Source organism: Ambystoma mexicanum, chromosome 4q (genome assembly GCF_040938575.1).
Source record: "Ambystoma mexicanum isolate Mex_15411 chromosome 4q, UKY_AmexF1_1, whole genome shotgun sequence".
Classification (NCBI taxonomy): Eukaryota; Metazoa; Chordata; class Amphibia; order Caudata; family Ambystomatidae; genus Ambystoma; species Ambystoma mexicanum.
This window is the reverse complement of record NC_090928.1, coordinates 450,556,446-450,580,782: the sequence shown is the minus strand read 5'-3', so window position 1 is coordinate 450,580,782 and position 24,337 is coordinate 450,556,446. Positions and strand designations below refer to the sequence as shown.

Here is a 24,337-nt window from a genome sequence, read left to right as displayed (position 1 = left end):
CACCTGCACTACCAGCCCCTCTACAGACCCCTACCCCAAACAATGGCAACACATGTCTCAAGGGTCTGGAGACGGGCCCACGCCTATGTGGGATGGAAAGACAAGATCACCATGGCACAACCACTGTGGCATAATAGTAACCTGGCCGAATTGGGGAAGCTCAGACCATGGCCCAAATGGGAGGAGGCTGGAATCACACAGATCGGGGATGTCTTGATAGATGGGGAAATCGCCTCCTTTGTAGCATTGCAGCAGAAATTCCACCTTCCAGCAACCGAACGCTATCACCATACTCAACTGACTCACGCCCTACGAACACACATCCAGTTGGACCCCGCTATTCCCGAGTACACACCCATAGAACGCAATATGCTCCCAACACATATCCCTACTAGAGTCACTTCTATATTATACAATGCCATGTCCTCCTTTGCTACTCTGGAACTTCCTCGTCTTAAATCCAAATGGGAGGACGATGTGGGAGCCATAGACCCGGAGGACTGGATCCAGATCCTAATGCATCCCAGGGAGATTGCTATCTCCTCCAGACTCTGCTTGGTCCAACTAAAAATCCTCCACAGAATATACTACCCAAGAACTATGATGCACGGCTGGAAACGAGCCCCAAACCTGAACTGCCTCCGATGTGGGGGAGAGGTTGGTACATTCATACACATTCTCTTTGAATGTCCGCGGATCCAGACTTTCTGGGGGAATTGCTGCAATCAACTATCCAGGGTGCTAGGCTGCAATATAACAATGGACCCAAAGGTGTTGTTGTTGGGCTCTCCCGATGAGAACACTACTGATAAAAGGGAAGGACTGCTCCTATCCACGGCCGCAGGACTGATGAAGCGGAACATTGCACAAAAATGGGGAGCCCCAGAGTCCCCAACACTGGAACAATGGGCAGACGATATGGACACACTTGCAATGTTAGAGCACAGAGTTTATAAAGCAAGAGGCTGCCCGACCAAAGCTTCTAAGATTTGGGACAAATGGGTGGAGAGAGAATTCCAGTAACTTCATGATGGCCTAAGACACTAGACTGAACTGTAGATGGAATGGGCGACAAATGGAGATCATTTGACTCTTATCGTGCCTTCACTTACTGATTTGTTCCTTGAATGCGTATGTTTTGATCTTGTTTTTCTTTTGGTTTTTGTTGATTGTGTTGTTGTTTAAATTCAATAAAATGCAATATAAAAAAAACATGGCCAACATGAACGGGGCCTATCTTTCATTTCCATGGCAGTTCTGGGACGAGAGAGGAGTGCAAATAATGGGGTGGTGTGTTTATCTGGGTTGGTATGGAGGAGCTCCACTAGTACTGCTCGATCAATAAAAAATAGTGTTTTTAAATCCATGTATTTGTACAGCATTTTCTTTTTTTATCAGAAAATAAGTAAAATAGATGGATTTATTTTACTTTATTCATTTCAAATGCAATTTTTTACTGTTCACATTCCTTTCATTGTAAAATTATTTTGGCTTATTATTCATTCCCATGATATTTTAGCATAGCACTTGTAAGTACCTTGGCTTTTTGTGGTCATAGGATGTAAGCACCAGAGCATACTATAGCAACACCTAGGAAAAAGTCTAAGTACCTGGGCATATAATGGCAATAGTTGTTAGAGTGAAGGGCTTGGTAAATGACTACACAGTACCTATACAAATCGTAAACTATTGGCTTTGTCAATGATTCTTATTTTATCTGACGTTCTGGTTAGTGCTCATGTTACCTATCCAAATGTTAGAGGTTCTTCGGCAGCCAGATGAAACATTTCAAAAGTTGTCCACTTATTAGCCATGCCTGGGATGGACTTTAGCCACCTTGCTTCTAGAAACGAATACAACACTCCTGTGTCCCCTGATATTATTTCAAAGTGAGAATGGTTGGGATGGTCTGCTCCCGCATTATATCTGCGAAAGCGGAAATGTTATGGGCGACAAGGCATGCTCCAACACTTCTTATCCGCGGGAAATTAGTCCCTGTGTCTTTATAAATTACATCTTTTGTTTCTCATCTGCACCATAACAGAAGCAGACAAGCCACACAAATAGGTGCGTCTCCACTCCACAATACAGTATTGCCCAAGGTCTCCAACAACAATACCTACGCAAAGGGTGAAAGTTGATGTTTGTGGCCAGTCTGCCTAATAGCTGGTCTCTGAGGATCAGGTGCTGGTGGTACTCCTGGCGTAACCACAATGTCTGTTCCCTTTTAGATCCATACGGAAACCATGCGAAAAGGCAAAGGACCGCTAATGTTTTCCAGAAGCTCATGCAGGAATGCGGTGAGTCACCTGTTAGTCTTCTGAACTGGATGCTTGCCTTCTGAATCATTTGTGTCAAGTTGTGAGCTGAGGGAGCGGGAACACGGTCAATCCACACCCTGGCAAACACCCTGGTTAAATCCCCAAATCATAGTACATAGATTGCAGTACAAGGAACGCCCGGCAGTGTTAAATGATGATAATGAGTTGTTACTCACATAGCACGTTCCCCAAAGCGCTGGTCACATTAAATTGTTGATTTGAAAATACTGCATTTTTTTAAATTCTATTCGGCTTCAATAGCAGCGTGCTTGGAATAATTACACATTTAGATTGAATCTGAATGCTTCGTTTGTGTTTATGGTTTGTTTATGATGATTTTAACTAACAGCGTTTCGTATATGAACCCTCTAACTGCCTATCTTTAAAGAACTTATTTCTTTTTATTTTGTTTGCAGCTCCAAACTTTTCGGAACGAGCTAAGGCCATACCAAACAGATTCAATGGCGAAGCAAGATTGATAAAGAAAGGTATTTTTACTGGCCTAGTGGCACTTATAGCAAGGTCCCTTTCCAGCAGTGAAATGTGGTTTGGGGGCAGGTATGGAGCTGACAACGCTTTATAGTGGAAGTCAAAGGAGGCAAACGCCGATACCGGCCCAGGGACTCACCAGTGCATTCAGGAAGATGAGATTGTTGTAAACTCACAGAAACAACGTCAGTGGGAGCTCACCTGTGGAAGATCCCCGTCTCAGCCTAAGTACGCTTTTCCCTCACTAATCTGTATCTCCTGCCTGAATCCTCTTTACCCCCTAATGGCTTGGCAGGCCAAGAACGATGGTCTGGAGGGTTGCCCAGAGCAATGCCAGAGGTTAAGATTTATTCTACACCCTCCACCAAGTAACAGATGTGAGGAGGCAGAAAATACTTAGAAATCAAGTTGCTGAAGGCACACTTGGTTAAGACATTTATATTACAACATGAGCTCATTGACAGTGGCAAATAAGCCATTAACACTCAGAAAACGAATTAAAAATTACATTGGCTTGGCCTATACAACAGGATGTCCCAATATAAATCCAGTTTTTGTTGAATTGAGCCTTATAGGTGATTGTCATCCATGTTCGGATGGAAACCAGGGACTTTCTGAGGAGAGATGTCTTTCCTTGCTGCATTCGGGTGTGAATCCCTATTGGTAGTCACAGAGTAGAACTTGTTGGTTGATCCGATCATGGAGTTGGTTGGCCACTTCTTTCTCAATAATGTTTCCAATAAATGAAAGATTGGTGATCGTCTGGTTGTTAGCGAGGTTGTTTGGCTCCTTCTGAGCACGAAGACACACTTACCCTGTTGGGTGTAACAGCACGCTAGGCCTCCAAGACATGCCTCTACCGGGTGGCACCACCACCCCAGTGCCCTTGGGTCCTCTGACGAGGGTCAGGCCACAGACCCTAATAATTGGCAGATCCCAGGATACTATCTCACCCTCCGACACCCCCGCACCCCCATTCATTTTTTACTCTTGATTTCTTTTCTTGGTTCTAGGGTTGCATTGAAGTTCTCCAGTGCCTCGATCCACCCTCAGGCTTCAGCTTCCCCCTAGCACTCCCCTCCTCTTGCATCCCGCCTTGCTCTTTTTATGGGTGCTCCTCTCTGCTTCCCTCTGTTCGCACTCCCTTTGCTCGCTCTGGGGGACTCTCTCCATCTCTCTCCATCTTCTCTAATTCTTGTACCCGTCCTTCTCCCCTTGCACTCATCTATCCACCCCCTTCAAGTCTTCTGTGGGGGGTGATATGTGTCTTTGTCTCCTCAAACTCCTGCACCCTTCTCTCTCTCTCTTTGGCTTTAGTCTCTCACCACTGTTCCTCCTTCTCCCTCCTGATGATTTTCTTCCTCTTATTCTTCTCTTCCCGTTATTGTCCTTGTGCCCAGCCTTTCCCTTCTGCCATGCCATCCTTCTTCTAGTTCTTTCTCAGTTCACCCATCTCCTGCTTCACTCGCCTCCACTCAGTTCTTTCTCTCAGCCCTCTCCCTTTACTGATCCTCTGTCTCCCTCTTAGACTTCACCCACCTCCAAGGTTGCCATGATGTCACCTCAAACAGATGCACCTGTGTTGGATAGTTCTGGCATTGGTATAGGTTTCATGCCTTTGTTCTGTTTGCTTCTCGTGAATCTCTCCTCACCAAAATCTCCTTCCAAACCTCACCCCCCAAATCCATCATACAGTTTCTCTCCCCCGGTGACCGCTTACACCAAATCTGTTTTAGTAATTAGGCCCTGTTCCCCATACCTTACATTACCTTTTCCGCATTAATGGGCGCTGGTACCCCCTAAGCCCCACCCCTCCCTACACCAACATCCTACCAACCATCAACCCTCTCTCCCCTGGCCCTCCCTTTACCTCTGTCTCACAGTTATCTATGCTCTCGCTCCCTTGCTCCTGCTAGTCTGCCCTCTTTTTGCCCTCCTGTGAGCTATCCCTCAGCCTGCTGCTCTGTCTGACAGAGAAAATGGACACCATGGCTGCAGTCTAGAGCAAACTGTTGATCCATCAATCAGGCCAACTGGTGGAGGTTTGGTTACTCCCTTTCAAGTCTAAGCCATTCAGCGAAGAAGGATTCGATTATATAAAGTAAATCCCATGCTTCCCGACATGCTCTTTAACCAGGTGTGACTGTTTGCACTCTATATTCACACTCTGTATTTGCCCTCAGCTCTGTGTACCAAGTTTTTAAATGTTTAAATGTTGTTGTTGGCCATGTCGTTGGTAGGCAGTCATGTCATGCCAACTGCCTGACTCCATCTTGTTGTCGCGAATCAGGTCTGGCCTTGCAGTATCTGTGTGCCTGTGAATCCCCCCTCCCGAGCTCTCTCCTGCTCAGCCTTTTATCGAGCCAGGGCACTTTGAGCCGAAGCTAACCATAGGTCCCACCCGTAACTCACTCTCAAGGACCCCTTCTCCCATGGGGTTCCTACTCTGGGCCTCCAGTACATTTCACCATGTATCCCACCTTCTCCTGTTGGGAAGGCTGCCTGGAAACTGGGTGAGGCGGCCAACCTTTTCGCCACCTTGATAGGGCCTTTTAGGTTGCTTGTTTTCTTTCTTAGTTCATGGTATTGGTTTTCTTAAACTTTGAAACGAAAACTCGTATCACAGCAGTTTTATTTAAGATGTGGAGTTTAGATTTTAACCAGTTAATATTATACTTTAAAACGTCTTCAAACTGGTTCATGTGGGATAATACCTCTGCCATGCAAAATAGATGCAATGCTATTAATGTGAATACATTGCCTACTCTGGGTCATGACCAAGTGGCACTTCTGCAATTTCCTTTTGTTCTCTACTTTTGAAAAATAGCAAAAATAAGGGGAGAAAAAGGACATACGTGTTTGGTAAGCTTCTGATTAAAACCCCTGCGCTGAGGTTAGTCTTTTTAATCATTGGTTTACTTAAGAATGCATACACGGATTGTATTCATTTGCCAAAGACCTCCTCAAACCAAACTCCTGTGATTCCATGTGAGTTATTGCCCCCTAAAATATGTCAAAAGCCTGGCCATATCAGTATAAAGTAAAGTTGCAGAGCTTTGATATTTCACCACATGATCAAGTGCATTATTTCTAAGATTGCTTGATTTGCTTTCAATATTATCTAATCGAGATCAGTGTAAATGTTTAATAGAGGCCTTTTTATTCAGATCTTTGTTTAGCTTCCCTAAATATCAGCTAAGAAGGTAGATTTGTTGTTAGCTCCTGAGCTCTGATGTATCATTTCTCACCTGGTGCATCAATAGTATCTAATTGTAAGTATTTTTCTGACAATTTAGATAAATAGATTTTGGATAAGAAAGTGTTATACTTTATCAAGTCACGTAAAAAGTTGTATAGCGGAGTTCCAAGATGGCCGCGTAGGGAGGCGGACGCTGCGCCCCGAGCTCCTGACCTGGTAACGGCTATTCTTCTGCCCGCCCCAGTTACAGCCCTCCCCGGCGTTTTGGGTTGGCGGCAGGGGCCCTTAGCAGTGGCAATTCGGCACTCGGCCTGGGTGAGCCCCCCGGAGACAGGGCAGTGATGCGCTGCGCTGCGGGCGGCGATCTGGCGACGCCGCTCGAGTCCTTTGTCGGAGGCTGGTGGAGGCGGAGGGACCAGCCGGGTCCAGAGGCGCGGGGGACAGACTCCTGCGGCGAGCCCCGTGGATGGCTGTAGGGCTCTCTGGGCCCCGACGGTGACCGGGGGTGCACAGCCCCCCCCCCCCTCTCGGATCCCAGCGCCCAGCGGAGGAGGATCCGCCACTGGAGGTACGGGGGCGGCCTGGGGCCCGAGGAGAGGTGCACCATTTCGGAAGGAGAGTGATCCCTCGGCCCCTGGAGCATTTGTGTTTGCCGCCCGGGGGTGCCCGCGGGAGATAGGAGGGCCCCCCCTGGAAGGGCGCTGGCGGAGGAGACGGTGGTGAGCCCGGGACTGCGGGCTCAGCTACTCTAGCCCTGGCAGAGGCCTGAGGGGCCCCAGTTCGAGACGCCGACCCCTGGAGGCTGGGGGGCCAGGTGAAGAAATTAGGATACGGGGTCCCCCGAGGGGGGCCCCGGAGGACTGAATTGAGCCCAGGTGCTGAGCCTGGATTCTGGGACTGCTCACGGGACCGGGCTCCGGCTGGTGTCCTGGTCCACGCAGCTTGGTGAGTCCAGACCGGCTCGGTGGCGGCGGCACCCCCTTCTTTGGGAGAAGCACCGGGGAAGGAGTGGGATTCTACAGTAACCACCAGGCCTGCGGCTGGGAGGCCCAGCTTGCCCTTGCGTTGGGTCCATAGGGTCCTGGCCACTTGTTACACATATCGAATCAGCTTTGAGATGTCCAGGAACAGGGGGAGAGAGAATCCACCCCAGGGAAAGGGCCCTAGGAGACTGACGGAGGGGCCCCTTACAAAACTTTGGGTAAAAGACACAGAGATGGCATCTGCCCAGGAAATAGCTGCATCCACGGAGGTAAACGCTCCCCAGGCTACCCAGGGAGACTGTGACGGACCGGTTACTCAGGCCATGCTAACGCATTTCATGTCAGACCTGGTGGAGAAGATTACATCAGCGGGCCAGCTACAGATGGACAAGCTCCGTGAAGACCTGGCAGAAGGCCTTAGAGAAATTAAGAGAGATATTAACAAAGTTGAAGAGAGGGTGGATATCAATGAGCGAACCATCCAGGAGTTGACCGAGGACGCGAGGAAGGTGGACATTGTCCTAGAGACTCTGGCTAAAGCCTCCCAGAACCTGGAGCTACAAGCCGAGGTTTTGGAGAACAGGTCTAGTTGGTCGAATATTAGGGTTAAATCCCTTCCAGAGAGCATCACTGATCAGGAGCTATCCCCAACTTTGAAGGAGATCTTCAGCGGCCTGCTAGACTCTGACCAGGACACAGACATGCAGTTTGACAGAGTCCACCAGGTGGGCCCACGCAGTCCGGAGCCGGGTTCTCGTCCACGTGATGTGCTAGTGGCGTTCCACAATTATGCGCTGAAGGAGAAGATTTTGGAAGAGGCGAGAAGGGCCACGCGCATCACCCATAATGGTCACGAAATAGCTCTGTATCAGGACCTGGCGCGGAGTACGTTAAATAAAAGGAGAAGGATGGGCCCGGTCCTGTCCTATCTACGGTCCCAGCAAATTCGGTATAGATGGGCCCACCCTTTTGGTCTGTCATTCACTTGGCAAGGATCCCAACATAAAATCATGACCTGTGACCAGGGTCTGGCCTTGCTTGGTCTGTAGTAGCGGTCGCTGTCCCTCGCGGCACCGCGGGAGGCACAGTCTACCGAGCGTAGACCTTGGGAATGGTCTACGGCTAAACCCAAGCGGGGAAAGAAGAAAACCATGGGCCTGGCTCCCAGGAGGGACATTAGCATTGATTCAGCAAAGGATCCTTCGGGGGAGGTGAGTCCCCCCTTGGACACATAGGCCCTTGAGCAGCCATGCGGCCACCAAAGTTGAGTCCAGGGAGGGCGTCAGTCTAAGCTTTTATATAGCAGTTGTTGGGCAGCATAATTGTGGTGTTTGAGCATCAGGGAGGGAGGAGGGGTGGGTACTTGGAATGGGATTGGGTTATCCCGCGTGGGGAGTTTCCGGGTGTGTTATTGAGTTCGGTTCTCAGGGAATGGTCACAAGGGGGGCTTGGTGCCAGCCGATCTCGCCTGGCTTGGGAGGGGGGGAAGGGGTTGGATCCAGGGGTCGTGTTTTGGGAGCCCGTCTTGTGTCCTGGGGTGGAAGAGTTCCTTCGGGTGGTATACGAGGGAGTACTTTGGGGCCCAGAGTGGGGCAGCAAGACTTCGCCAACCTTGAATTATGGCTAGTGCCGACTTCTTAAAGTGCCTTTCACTAAATGTGAATGGCCTTAATTCCCAGGTTAAAACGTTGAGAGTGGAGAGGTTTCTTAAGCGTGAACCACATGTAGTGGCCCTTCAGGAGACCCATGTCCATACTAGGGACACCCATAGGATTACATTTTGGGGCTATTCCCAGCTATTCCAGGCCACACAACCACATAAGAAGGAGGGTTATTAATAGCCCTGAGGGATGGACTTGATCGCACCATCAGCGCTATGCAAAAAGACAATTGCGGTAGATATCTAGCCTTGATTCTGGAAGGGAGGGTGGACACTTTCACGATAGCGACACTTTATGCCCCCAACCAAGCCCAGGATGCCTTCATACAAAATATTCTGGCCCACCTAGGGAAATTTGCCAGGGCTAATATTCTCCTGTTGGGAGACTTTAATTTAGCGTGGGACCCTTCTAGGGATAGGAGCTCTGTCTCTTGGGAACCACAGACGGGGCCATCGGGAGACTTGGCGCGGAAAATGCAGGATTTGGCCCTGGTCGATGTCTGGCGGGAACTCTATGGGGATGCTGCGGGCTTCACCTTTTATTCGCATGCGCATAGGTCACATTCGAGGATAGATTATGTCTGGGTTTCAAAACCATTGCTGGGAAGAGCTCTTGTGCTAGAGATTGGGGCGATCGCCCTTGGGGATCATGCCCCACTTACCTTTAAGCTCTCCACTCCGAAAAGCCCTGCGGGCATTTGGAAATGGAGGTATGCAGTCTCGCTGTTCAGGGATCCCATCCTGGTTCGGGAGGTTGAGGAGCAGGTGGTAGAGTACACCGGCCACAATAATTGGGAGGATACAAACCCCCGAATTTGGTGGGATGCCCTTAAAGCTACGTCAGGGGTAGGATTATAGCCATAAAAGCAAGAAGGGAACGGGAGCTGCGTCTGGAGGAGCAGCAGCTTGAACTCAGACTTAAAGAAGTGATGACTCATATGGGGGTAGGCCATCGGCTGCCGTTAAAAGGGAATTTAGAGCAGTGAGAGGTCAGCTAAACCTAATTCAGACCAGAGCTGCAGAACGCACACTCCTCAGGCTGCGTCAAAAGTTCTATATCAAGGGCAACAAGGCCGACCATTTGCTAGCCAGAAAACTTCGGAAGGAGTCGGGGGATACAACAATCCTAGAAATTAAAGGCGAGGGAGGAACCCTTCTCACTAGGAACTCTGACATAGAGAGGGAGTTCTGTAAGTATTACACGGCCCTCTACAGGTCGGATGCCCCATCGCGTTCGGAGCAGGAGACATACCTCCGATTGGCGGGGTGTCGTCAGATGTCGCAGGCGGATAGGGAGGCGCTGGAGGTTGAGATCACCATGGATGAAGTCCGCAGAGTGATCAACAACATGCCCTCCAACAAGGCCGCAGGTCCTGATGGGTTCATGTCTGAATTCTACAAAACACATCCTGATCCCTATCCTTACTAAATTCATCTCTATTGGCTCCACAGGGCTTATCCCCGATTCCATGAATGAGGCTAAAGTCATACTCCTTCATAAAAAGGGTAAAGACCCGACTAACTGTGCATCTTACCACCCCATTGCGTTGATTAACGTTGACGCTAAAATCCACACCAGATCCTAGCCAATCGTCTCAAGGGGGTCCTCCCCACACTGATACAATGAGACCAGGCGGGTTTTATAAAGGGCAGGCAAACTTCCGATAACGTGAGGCGATTGGCTCATTTAGTGGAAAAGGCTCAGAAAAAGAATCTACCGGCCCTGCTTTTGGCGATCGATGCCGAGAAGGCCTTTGATCGCTTGGAGTGGGGCTTTTTGTTTGAGGCTATGGGTAAAATGGGTTTCGGCCCAGGCTTCCTGAAGCGAGTAAAGGCAAATTACTGTGCCCCCGTGATACGTTTAGCAGTAAACAGCCAAATCTCTCTGCCGGTACGAATAGAAAGGGGGACTAAGCAGGGTTGCCCGTTGTCTCCGCTCTTATATGCTCTCCACCTGCAGCAGTTTTTGCAAACGGTGAGATTGACTAGGGACATTGAGGGTATCCCGTATGGGGTCAGATCCATAAGATTGCAGCCTTTGCGGATGACATGATTTTCACACTGACCCACCCGATCACCTCCTTGCTTGCAGTGACGAGAGAATTAGACAGGTTCGGCCAGGTAGCTGGTTTAAAAATCAATACCCATAAATCGGAGGCCCTCCCTCTCACCTTGACGTCCAGTGGGGTCCAGGACCTTAAGAAAGCGTATAGCTTTCGTTGGGTTGACAACTCACTAAAGTACCTTGGCATTCATCTGACCAGGAACCTCAGCGACCTCTACACCGCAAATTACCCCCCGCTCCTTCGGAAGGTCAGATCAAAACTGGTAGATTGGAGCCCCCTGGAGATCTCTTGGTTGGGCAGAATCAATGCCTTGAAGATGGCGATCCTGCCTTCCAGTGCGCATCCCGCCGTCCTTCTTTAGAGCCCTACAAAAGATAACAAGCTGCTTTATTTGGAAGCGACGGTGGCCGAGGGTGGCGGAGTCCCTTATGAAGGCCTTGGCGTTCCGGGGAGGAGGTGGGGAGCCGGACTTTAGGGTATATTACCTGGCAGCTCAGTGTCATAAGAGAATGGCAGAGGGATGATAGAGGGAAGGTGTGGAGGTTCATGGATAGGGCAGTGGTCGGTGGGGACCTAGAAGGGGTTCTGTGGATGCCAAGGCAAGACAGACCGGTTAGAATGTATTGCAGCGATATCACGTCCACCATAGGGGACACATGGGACGAAGCTATTAGAAGGGCACATATCACTACTTTTTCCTCCCCGTACACGCCCATACATAGCAATCCGCAATTTACTCCGGCGGGCCCAGGAGACCCTTCATTTGACACCTGGTTTCAAGGGGGGTGCCACATGATTCGGGATATGTTGGCGGAAGGGGAGGTGAAACATTTTGAGCGGTGCAAGAACGAGTTTGGCATAGGGGAGCTGCAGAGGTATTCATATCTCCAAATTCGGCACTGGGTCTCGCATCCAGAGATCATTCGAGCGGGTACTAGGCCTCTCACTGAGTTCGAAAAGTACCTGGACACTGACCCGGGTGATAAAGGGGTGGTGTCGTCTATATATAAACTCATAAAACAAAATGAACCCCTGAGGTGTAGGATGTACATTCTCAAATGGACGCGGGATGTAGGGGGAGACCTAGAGGAGCAGGGGTGGTCTCAGCTCTGGTCACAGATTCCTAAGCTTACGAGATCTCTTCAGCTTCGGGAGATCTGGCTGTAATTGATGCTGAGGTGGCACCTGAACCCACGTAGATTAAATAAGATGTCCCCGGCGGTGTCCGAGCTTTTTAACGGTTGGGGAAAACCGGGTTTTTGTGTTTCTTTCTGTGTTTGTTACATGTGAAATTCTCAATAAAAATGTATTGGAAAAAAAGTTGTATAGCGATTCTTAACAACCGAGGAACATTTAATTTATGACAAAATTAAAAAATGGGAAAAATTGATCTTCATGAGATGATACTGTATTAGTCTGACATACATTTTTGGTTGCTAGCATTTAAGAGCACAGGAGTCTCTTCCAATGGTCCTGTAAGGCGTTGTAAGACAGTGTTGAGATGGATTTCTGAACTCTGTCCTGGAGGGGCAGAGGTTCAGAAGGCCAGCCTAGTTTCTTGGAACAGGGTAACCTCTGGACAAGCCAGACCAATCAAGCTAGCGATCGCGGCGGTCAAGACTAGGTCTCAAGAGGGGTGAGGGTGACTGAAAGCCCGCAATGAGCACACAAAGCAAGGACACTTACAAATTACTCCAAGCAGGTGTTATATTAAAAATATAGACACATTTATTACCAGGCCTTTGTAACATTGACCGTAGCGGGAAATCACAATAAAACTCAAGTAAACCAACACATCACAATCAAATACAATATATATACAATTACCAACGAGTCTAACGAGTTAGACGCATGAAATTTGCAGACCACGTAGATGGGGAGGAAAACAGGCAGTGCGAATAATAGTTAGACCCAGTCCGCCTTCAGAGGCACCTTACTAAAAGGAAGTCTGAGCCCTACGACGAGTGGAGCCTTGTGCTCAAAAGTACCTTCACACGCGGGTGCCAACGGGCAAAGGGGAGTCTCCTCGAGGGAATCAGGCAGTTCAGTTTGGTGAACAAATGAAGATGAGCAGGCTCCACGACTCAAGCGCAGCCTCCACTGTGGGCAGAAGCAGAGCGCGAGTATGGAAAGGCGTGCTGTTTGACACAGCGGGGAAAAGCTATGGGCTACTGCAGGAGGGCGACCAGTTCCTAGCGATGCTACTCACCGGTCCCGATGCAGGCAGACCCAGGCCTCTCCGTGTCAGTTTCAGTGCTGGCAGGTTCAGATACGAGCAGGGGACGTCTCGGCGTCGTGTAGATTCCACGGCAGCAGAAGTTAGAGTTGAGGATGTCCCAAACGCAGTGAACCCGCACAGTTTGTTACCACAGCAGGGCAACGAGCGGCTGTGTGTATTTCAGCCCAAAGTACACTTCTCACTTCAGACCTGGGAACGCCAAGTGTACGAATCGTGTGGGAGTGGCAAGGACTCGTAATACAGCAGCAACCTGACGGCGGTTACAGAGCAAGACTCCTGGGTAGGCTGGTCAGTCCACTGGATGGCCCAGAGACACTTCCGAAGGCTTACGTGCAGGAGATGGTGAAGATGCCGAGAATAGTTGTTCCCACTATTCCAAAGGGTCGAAGTACCAGTACAGGCCTTCTCGTTCCATCAGAGGTAGAAAGGGTTTCACAAAGCGACAGCGGTGCAGAGGAGCAGTCCTTCAGCGGGTCACCAGCGATTCCTTGGTTCAGCCTCGTAGTTGCAGGATACTTGGCTCCTGTATTCCTTCGTTCGTGAGAACTCAGGAGATCGACATGGTAGTGGTGTTTCCAGCCTCCTCTTATCCACGGTTCCCTTCGCGCCAACACGGAGAGGACCCAATGGGAGATCTGCTCACAAAACACTCACACCATACGTGGACATATCACGGACCACGGTGGTCCCAGGCATTCACGACACACTAGACTCTCTGGCACCCAGGAAGTGTATTGGGACCAGACATCCCAGCCCGCATCCTGGAGGCACACACAAGGCCTGTAGAAGCCCGCAAAAGCATCTGGGTTTTGCGGGAAAGTACATGCCCAAATAAGGAAGGCCCCGGGTCGGCTCGACCTGGGGAAGGTGAAGGGGGCAAGACGGTCAGCGGACAGGACAAAGAGCCTCGTGGTCTGGCCATATTGGAAGCCAGGCCACCATTTTGGGCTAAGCGCGAGAAACGTGCTTAAACAGCCAAAAGGAGCTCAAAACACAAAGAAACGATCACTGCCACCAGTCCCGTCCGTGATTCACTTGCACAGTTCGTTAACAATCCAAAGAGAGTGTCTAGGGCCTGTAGAAGACTAGAGACCCAAGAGAGCAGTAACTTAGCTTACAGTGCCCTCTTGTGCCATGTTGCGCGAAAGCTACAACATGATAAAAGAACTACGGAAAACAACGTTTCCCGGTACTGACTGTCTTAAGGGCATGTCAGTTTCCACGTAAGAATCCAGCGAAAGCACAAAGGAGTGCTGCAGAAGGCTGAACTTCTCTGGCAAAATCTAGATCATGGTGAAAACAACAGCAAAAAGTTTAGGGGTTGCCACATGGAAGGAAAATTACCCACAATTAAGAAATCTTTCCTAACAGACAGCAACAAAAAACGGTCTTTCGTTTATTAACAGTATCATCCTTGCAGCCTTAGACTGAGCGTTTGTTTTTTTGTTATTTATTGTTTAAAAGCTCTGTACTGTTCAGCTAGCCCATACATTATTTCCTGAACATACCCATTTGTGGAGAGTACTTGCTGCCTCCTCTGATGGACTTAAGGTAGTCATCATGGTAGCCATTTTGACCAAGTGGACAAGCAATCTTCCCAACTTATTATCATTCTCCTACAATTCACAGCACCCTCCCCGATGAAGGAAAGGTTTAAGATGTGAAGACATTAGCGTTCAACGTGTTTACCTTCTATCCATTCATTCAGTGTCTTGCGAGCACATGCTACAGCATGGTGATGTAGGCAGTGTCATTTTCCCTCCAAAGCGGTAAGATATTTTCAAATGTTTCGTCATCTCTTGATCAATGTAGTTTGGTGAATCTTAATGAACACTCGACCAGCTAAATATAGGGGTGTGCAAGTGAACTCATTCTCCTTAGCAACATATTAGTTAATTTGAAGGTGCTCGACACATTTGACTCCTTTTTGGTGGTGATGCTTTCTGCCTAGGAGTTCTAGTTCACTATGTTTTTGGATTGTTGTTTGTAGCACTCATTGTGATTTTTATTTTTTTAAATTGAAGCTGAACGGTTTGGATGATGGTTTTCATTTTCCAGTTGAACGGTCGAACCCTGTGGCTCACCTTTTTTGCCAGCAGAAGGCTGCTGGTTTGAAGATGCTACTATATACTAATGTGTATGCAGTAAGAATAGCAAGTTATTCACTTTGTCTGACATCTCTTTATTTTGTTCTTCTTTTCTCCTATTCAGAACCCTTGAACATGTTCCCTCAGTCGTCATGTGTGAGACCAATGCAAGCATCCCCATCACTAACTGCTACTCCAATGTCATTGTACCATCCCATCAACGATTCCAGTAAAAATGCATTTCCTACTTCAGATGGGCATTCAGCCTTACCCCAACACCACTGCAGTTGGTCTCCACAGTCTTCAGCCACACAAATAAGTAGAAATAATTCCACTATAAGCGCTTTCAGCATGCGCCCATCAACGCACACAGCTGTACTTCGTATCAGCCCGCACAGCAGTCTCCCTACACTAGATGAAGATATTCTCAAGTGTTTGGAACTTCCTATTGAGCCCTGCAATAAAGGTAGCATTCAGACCAACGTGTTTTGCCCTTCAACCACCCCTCAGACAAGCGTCTTTCATGTTTCTAACAGCGAAATAACGCAACAAGAATGTGTCATGAATGTGGCTCCCTGCACAGATACCATTCAGAGGAGTAGTCTTGGGTATCAAAACATGGAGAATCCACTATTTCCTCCAGCTCCAACTCTCAACGAGCACGATCAACACGCTCTCCAGTTGCCGCCGGATCACATGATGGAAACTACGGTATCGGCTCAGCTCAGTTCGGTTTCTCTAGGTGCACAGACCTGCTCCTTTGGTCAGATGGATTTCAGCTTCCCAAACAACGGCATCCTTACGGAGTCTAAACCAGAGGTTAATCACATGCAACACAATCAAAACGGGGCTTCACTGAATTATTATGATATGGAAAGTGTCCAAGGGGAGACAAGTTATGCTGCCAACAACTCTATAGAGGAGCACAGTTTTGCCACAATATCGGATTATGAAGCTTTTCTGCAGAACCTCACAGACCTATCAGATGTCTTGAATCCACAAAAGTAGCCTGTTGTACCACATATTTGTTACTTTGATAGCATGTTCTACATGGACGGTCCTGCACCGCAATTCCCTTAACAAGCGTTTGTGTGTAGTAATCCATGATATTTTTTATTTATTGGATTTTGGTATTCTGTTTTTAGGTGAAAACGTTACCCATAGACGTTGTTGTGCTTATAATAAACATGATCAATACAGTTCACTGGAGAAAAATAAGACAAAACAAGGACTGAAGTAAAGTTTGAAAATGTAGGTTCCATTGCTTTCTTCAGGCAGCCAACAGATGGTCCATGTTGTGTTATTCCATTGGTAACTTATCCCAAGTTGCCAACACCATCCCAGAGAATGGTTGTAATATGATGCTCACTTTCTAAAGCAAAATCTGGGGCATGTTATCTGACATATCCTTGCACCTCTTTCCTATATTCCCACCTCTTCGACACATGTCTCCTCCCACCTGGGGATAGCAATTTTTCCACTAAATATTCACGCGTCTCCAGTCTCACACCTTTCACAGTAGCCAGTGAACATTTCCAAAGTCTGCCTAAAACAGCACCACCAGCATGAGGACAACACAAGTGCGTGAACAATCAAACAAAACCCATTCGATGGAATGAAAAGCATAATCCTACAGACAGATACAGTTGGAAATGTGCTGGTTTTGTAATCTCTGCAGATCCAATACCAAGCTCTGCAGCTTGCCCTGCCTATACCGGATAAGTGTTCGTCCTCACAGTAGTGGAACTGGGGCTGTCTACCCATTAAATAGTAAAATCCAGTAACGTGTTCGGGACTGCTGAACACAAAAGGATACAACTGCATAGCAGCAAATCGCAGGAATTCAGCCCCAGCAAAGGTTGAAGTAATGTACAGTTAGTCCTGTTTCATGCACTCTTTCACTTCCAGTCACTAATGCAGATGAGTGATGCCCTACCACGATGAATTTGGGACATATATCTGTGCATCATTCACATTCTTGAGCATGGTCATTCCAGGCCCTTCCGTGGGTCTCCCAGTGGCTGTCTGTTGTTCTCTACTTGTCTCCTGTTTCAATTCCATTATATCGTTTGAAAGTGCATTTACAACTTGTCTTTCCTTTCTTTTCTTGTTGTTACTGTTTAGGCCCACGCCCGTCACCTTTTTTCTTCCTCCCGGTCCCGGTATGCTGTCCCTTGTGCTCCATATGCCCAATCTCATTGTTCGTCTTTTTCGCTCCTTGCTCCTAGCTTTGTAGCACACTATGCCCGTTCTGCTGCTCACACAGCCACCATTTTGGGTCTCTTCATTCCCATCTTAAAATACATATCCTTTCTTCTGTCTGTCCCTCCACCCGATTACCATTATGATGCTGCTATTGTATTTTTTTTTGTAAATCACGGTTTTATGTATTTTATAACTTTGCGCAGCACTTTGCTAGAAGTATATTTTAAATTTACTAAAGCAAAATTAAGACAAATCATCCAGGTAAGTATTAAAATAACCAACATTAATTGGTTAGTACAAACAACAAATCCTTCGCAGTTTAAGCCATATTGTCTTGTTAGAGTGTATAATAAGTGAATATTTAAATCGAAATCTAATTATGGGGTTACCACCATGATAAAAAATGTTATGTAGACAGGGCGAACGCATTGTACGCTTAAATGTTAAAACATTCTCATGAAATTGATCCATGCATGTGCTACATTGTAATGGGGTGTATGTCTCTTGTATTCTCACTGTAAGGGTTGCGAGATCAAAATAATTCTTTTTATATAGGGTTATTCTTTGTCACAAGTCTTTTTGTTCATTTAACAAGCATCTGTATTTTGCGAATCTATGCTTTGCAAAATGGTGCCCTTTTTAATTCGTTTGAATTATTTATCGTTTGCTGTTAAGCAAGCTCAACCTTAGTGTATGTAATGACTATGTCATTGTAAAGTCCAGTGGAAAGAAAAATAAATGAATGAACTAAGTCCTTTAGTGCGCAGTGATTGTGTGAGCCTTACCACCATTCTTTCCTGAGGTCTGCGGTGCACTGCACGTTTAGTAGTATTGGGTCGAGAAGCATGTATTAGATGGTAGTGATTGAAGAGTGATTGTAGAAATCTATTTTATGTATTTCCCATAGATCCACACTCTTAACTCTACTACCGGCCAAGAATGGGATGATGCAATTCTTTGCAAAAACGTTTGCAAAATATCTCTCATACCTGCCCCTTCCTCACGCCCCAAACTTTCCGGCTTGCAGTTCAGTTTTTGGGAGCATTGACTTGGTTCTGGTTCCTAGGCTAAACATTTCACAACCAACCACTTTGAAATCGTATTGCACTTGCCTAAAACTTACTTCTTGAAAAAGGCGGTCTAAATGCAACCACTGTGTCTTACTGATCACCATAAGGGACATGTGTGCCCTGTCTATTGCCCAAGCATTTGGGGATCAGCTGTTTTGGCTACTGCAGCTTCTTTGCCCAAGCAAGGCATAGGCAACCCACCTCATTACTTTGGGTCTGCAGCTATCATGTAGATAAATAGACAGTCTTGGTCCTATCGACAGATCATATTGAGCAAGAAGTGAACAATGCTGTGAAGCATGATCTGTGGGTTAGGAACACCCAACTCTGGTCATGTCTGTTCAAGGACAGATGGCCCTTTTATTAGTCATATTATAGGTAGCAATTAGTTAATTCTAGGTTGCAATAACAGAGTGGCATTCTAATGTGGGTGATAAATCATTTGCATTTTTGCTATCCAAGCAGAAAATTAAACATGCCTTTTCACCTACCGCTAAGCTCCTATGGAGTCGGCCGCTGGGAAATGCACTCTGACAGGATCACTTAGGGGAGGAAACATGTACTGTTGCAGACTCCAGTGGAAGTTCCTATCCTCCTCAGTCCACCTGATTTGCTACAGTACTGTTTCCTTAAGTTCTTATTGCACAATTACCAAAATGTTTGGTTTTCATCCAATCTACAATATTTCTTTAGTGGGAATTAGGTGAAAGAGATGTCAGTAGTCTCGCATGAGTGGTACCATTCACTTGTAATTGGGATGAAACAAAGGACTTTCAATATTCTCCGGGAAGGACAGACTAACTCCACTGTGCTGAAGTATTGAAAATAATAAATATAATAGCGTCATTTCATGCATGGTCTGATACAACAGTCTTGAAGTGACTTACCTCCCTAAATGATAGTTCTCACTAATGACACGCCAATGTTACAAACATTGTGACATGGATGTAACATACTAAGCCGATGATGCTGACACAGCATAGAAATAGTTCAACATGTAAGAAGGATGTACAGATAAATGTTTAATGTGTGTGTATATATATATATATATATATATAATGCCAACGAGAGCTTGCTTGTGCAGTGCCCTCTGGGAAAGTGTCATAAGCTGTGATTTGCTATGCAGTAGATGGAGGTTACTGCCCTTAAGGGATGGGGATTATTATAATGTACTGTCAAGTGTGTTAGTGAAGATGTTAAAATGAAAGGATTGACTAAAGTTCTCAATAACCTGCTAATCTGTAGGTTTTTATGTTTAAAAAAACATTTATGTGTATTTTTCTTGTACTGTAAATAAATATTTTCTCCTATTGTTTGGAATCTAATTTTTGTTTTGGTTATAAATAAATATGTATGACTGGTGCAGCAGCTGTACAGACACAAAGATTTGCTCTTAACGCTCACTAATGATTATTTCCATGTTTCATAAAAGTGCACTGCAATTGAAATGTATTTTTTTGCAAAATTACTTTTTTGTTGCCCGTTATTACAGCAAAGTCAAAGGATTTACTGCAAGCGATTACTTAATCCAAATGATGTGGCCCTGTATTTATGCACGCATACAATTAGAGAGTCCTGTAGCGCAACTGATTGTTGGTGTACTAAGAAGAAAAAGGTATTTCAATCTTGGAAAGCCTAAACCTAAGATCATAAATAGCAAAGCTCAAGAATATTAAAACTCACACCAGCCGCTTCTGCCTCTATCCCCCTCCGCCCGTACTTCTTCCTCCATACCCCGTTGTGTTGCTTTTGGGAATCTGAACCGAGCTGCTTGCCCCATGGAGCCAACTTTGCTCTGCGCACTGCAGAGGTCATGCGGCATTCATGCCATGCTCCTCAGGTTGTGACATCACTTGCATCTTCCACCTGAACCTTGCCTCGCCCTCATTAGCGCGTCCAAACAAAGTTGTGAAAGAATTAAAGGGAAGTGCATCCCCTGTGACCTAAATCATCTCTGCCTGTACAGCCTTTCCAGGAGTATCTAGTCTAATTTCTTAAGATAAATATCCCTGCATGCTGCTTGCCTCTTAGCATGCTCCCCACGCCCTACAACTCCCTGTAGTATCCCAGTGGGTTGTTTGTTTCGGGACCCTACAGAACCTACTAAACATTTTGCAATGGGATTCATGCCAAGATAGGGGCAATGTCATTTTAGGTATGGATGCAAACGTGGCATCCCATTTGGATTTATGGGATGGTCGACCGTGAGACAGTCTCCCATCTGATTTCCAGGTCCCTGAGTAGATCTATCTTTGTAGCAGTTACACTCGCCTAATAGAAGCAGGATGCTGTTTCTCTTGTTATGATACCCTTATGACCCTAAGCAATTAGGTGGGCAAGTGCACAGACCCCTTCTGGTATCCTCTGCCTTTTTTCCATGCATGTAATGCCTTTGTTGCCAATATTTAAAGATATCTGAGTTTGGCATTTGAAATTCTCGTTTTAGGTCCTCCAAGAGTTTTCTCACAACCTCCTCCCCCGATTCATCTGGAATGGGTATTTCAGACCTTCAGTCAGTCTGACAAGGTGCCTTTACCAGGGACGCAATCCAAGTCTAGTTTGGTCTTGGTTGGGATGATGTGTCGATAATTCTCTTCAGGTCTCCCCCCATCCCCCTTCGGTTTTTGCCAGCCCGTTAAAGGTTGGCTCGTATTAGAATATGCCTTTTCTACCATTTTGTTCCTTTTCAATGTACTCGTTGATTTGAGTAGCTATCCAAATCAAAGGTGTGGATATTGCTAGGTTTCTGTTCCACCATATTTTTCCTCCCCTTTTCCCTTGAGGGAAAAATCAGATACGGTGTGGCTCCCTCCTCCTTGTGCGCACAGCTCTTCTCTGCATAATCTAGGCCTTTTCAGTCTCATGGCAGTCACCAGGTGCTGCTATTCAACTTGGGAAAGATGCATAGGGAAACATTGGTAGAAAATAAGAACAATTTGTATGATTTTATATATAGTGCTTGGGATGGATGTAGAGCCTGGTGATGCAGAGAGAATGTTGGGTGTGACTGAGAGAATGTTAATGTGTGAGTGAGAGAATGTGTGCAGTTAAGGTTCTAGTGGCAGGCAGTTGGAGAGGTCCTGCCTGGTTTTTGGGAGCCAGTGGTTATCTCCGTAACATCTTAATGTAACTGACTGAAGATGAATAAAGTAAACGTACTGGAACCTACACTGTATGCCTGAGGATCCTACTTCATTTCACTGGAGACGAGTTTGTCTTCTTGGAAGACTGGAAACTGGCCTGCGTGGCAAAAGAGAGAAGTTTAAGATGACCAGTCTGCTGCAGGGGGTGCAGAAAAGAAGAGAGAGAAACCACTGCCCCCACAACTAAGTCCCATCACCAGGGGAAAGAAATAGAGGGAGCTGCAGGATGTCCCCAGGGTAAAAGCAGAAGTCCCTGGGCGAGGATCAAGGGGAGCTGGTGCCCTGAGCCAAGAAAGAAGGGGAGTTTCAGCTGGCCCCAAGGATAAAGGAACAAGTGCCCAGAGTCCCAAGGCAAGAAGAGGCTGTAAGACCCAGGACAAATCGGAAGAGCCAGGGCCAAGAAAGGGGATGATTTCGGTCCCATAAGTTTACCCTGAGTGAAGAGAAGGAGGTGCTGTGCCCCAGTGCTGAAGACGGGCACCCAGGATAGTCTGTGGGCAAGCAAAGCGGTGCTCACCCTGGGCAAGAAGTTGGCTTTCAGGTCAGGACTTTGTAGAAGGCAATGGGACTGCGACCAGGCAAGAGGCAAAAGAAATGCCCTGGGTGTAATGGATCTGAAGAAAAACAAAAAGGGCTCTTTGCCTCACTAGGGGTCCATGGGAATGCAAAGAATATGATGTTTGTTCCCAGAGCACGTGCATCTCCTGATAAGTTTATATGGTATGGGGGTGGTGAAGCGCTGCCATGACCCATCAGGAGGAAGTATAGCCTGCAGTTAAGTGCTGCTTACCTGGCGCAAAAGCGGCTGTTGGAATCACAGAGCTCTGCTGGGATTGGTGTTCAACAATGCATTGATGACATATGAGGCCCAGTGGAGGGGATGGTGAATGGCTGGAACGCCGATCGCGAGGAGGTGTGGGTTCCTCAGCCCACGGCTACATTGTGGAGTGTTTCGTAAGGAGTTGGAAGTTCCGAGGAAAGGACCTTGCTGCATGCCGCCAGCCTGTGATGTCTTCATAATAGGAGGTTAGGTGGGCCCCTCAGCCAAGCACCCGAACAAGTGAGATGAGGGGCGCGGCAACACCTAGCCGGGATTTTGTGGTCGGTTCGCCAGGTTAATGGTCTTGCAAAGCACGATGTTTGGATGTCAGTGACGCGGTGGGAAAATGATGGTCCGCATCCATAAGGACAACGGGAAGCTGCCATGGAAGTGTTTTCTGTTCTCCGGTGGTGGTAATCAAGAAGAAGGCAGAGGTCCCAATGTGAAGCGGGACGTTTACATAAGTGGATGACTATGTAAGGTACTGTGCTCAACCAGAGTAGTGCTGAGTTCCCAGAGCATCAGAAAACTAAGAGGATGTAATGCCTAGTGTATTTTATGCACTCATGTTTAAGGGCAAAATGATGGCAGGGGGAGTAATAAAATGGCAGTGCTTGGCTTTTACGTTTTGCTGTAAGTAAAAAAATGTGCTATCCAACTGAAGTGGGTTATGTTTTCAGTTGAATTTTTTTGTGTGGAAATTAGCACTCTGTTGCATTTTCATAACAAGGATTTTTAGCAATGGCATAGGTTTAAATGCTAACTGATGCAATAGCATGTGCTATGAAGTGTGAATTTCAAGCAGTTTACAGGCTATGAGGGATTCTACGTTATGGTGTTGTGCGCAGCTATGGGCTTTGAGGTTTAGGGTCTTTGAGAGCAATGGACTCGTAGAGCATACGTCAAAATGTTCATGATGTTAGAGCTGCAAGCTAGCAATGGATTTTAAGGTATGATAGGACCGTGTATTACTAAAGACTAGACCAGACTCGTAAGGTAAAACACGCGGAGTGTTAAGAGTTTAGGACTGAAAATGTTAGGTAATGTGAGTGCTTCATTGCTGAAATTACTGAAATGGTTTTGTGAGCTAGCCTGCATAGGATAAAGTGTTGTATGGTTGGACGAAGAGCGAATGCAGCAGGATTTAACCTGTTTGAGGACTTTCAGGTTAAAGATGAAGTCATCTATGGACATTTAGCAAAATATGTTTAAAATGCTGAAATGCCATATTTCCTATGTGTGTATGTTTAACATTTTGTGGAGAATGTTGTTGACTGAGAGTTCTGAAGAGTTTTGTTTCTTGAGATCCCAAATCTCTTCTAGTATTGACATGGGAAAGTGTGGGGTTATGTCTGTACCAGGCACCTGAGTGTGGCATGGTGGTGAGACCCCACTTATGATGTGGATCTGCAATGAGATGTGCTGCGGTATCTGCAGAGAGACACCGCTCATTAAAAAGTTATGTTGTGCAGTTGACTACTTTCAGGAGCCCTTGAGATAGTCAAAGGAGAGGGTTTGATGTTAAGTTTACTAAACCCTAGCAAAAAGAGGGAGGTGCTGTTTGAGAAGTGTGTAGTGCGAGTTTCGATCTCTAGTCTTACAATTGTAGTTCCCTAAGGAGGAGTGTTGGTTGGTGAAAAAGTGCTTTCTTGCTTTGTTGAAGGGTAAAGACATATGGCTTCCACTTGCCTTTGTTTTCCTGCAGAGAAGTTGGTGCTGCCCAATCTCCTTTCACAAGTCTTCGTGCACTCAGCATGCGGCTGTTATCGGTCATGGTGAATGAGTGATGTGTGTGGATGACGGATGTTTGCTTTATGTGAAGAAGGGAGATGTGTTGTGACGTGCTGTTTTTTTAATTTTTATTCTCTTTATTGAATTTTTCAACAACTTTAACAATCCCCATAACTCCCCCCTCCCTCCCTCCCCCCTCCCCCTGGTGCTGTTTCAAAGTCTCCGTAGCTCCCTGCCACCACAAAGTGTCTATTCGGGGTTATTCCAGATCCAAAAGTCTTAAACGTTGCGGGCGCCACCCGATCCTGAAATCATCTCTGAGAA

The 24,337-nt window shown here is 46.8% G+C and overlaps 1 protein-coding gene across 1 annotated transcript in view; it reads left to right on the top strand.

The window, feature by feature from the left end:
* REL (REL proto-oncogene, NF-kB subunit) overlaps window positions 1-19,631 on the top strand; it is a 951,280-nt gene extending 931,649 nt beyond the window's left edge. The window contains exons 9-11 of the mRNA XM_069608033.1: window positions 2,232-2,300; window positions 2,738-2,809; window positions 15,169-19,631. Of these exons, the coding sequence (XP_069464134.1) occupies window positions 2,232-2,300; window positions 2,738-2,809; window positions 15,169-16,052 (1,025 nt within the window). The 3' untranslated portion in view covers window positions 16,053-19,631. The remainder of the gene's footprint in view (window positions 1-2,231; window positions 2,301-2,737; window positions 2,810-15,168) is intronic.
* Window positions 19,632-24,337: the final 4,706 nt, after the last annotated feature.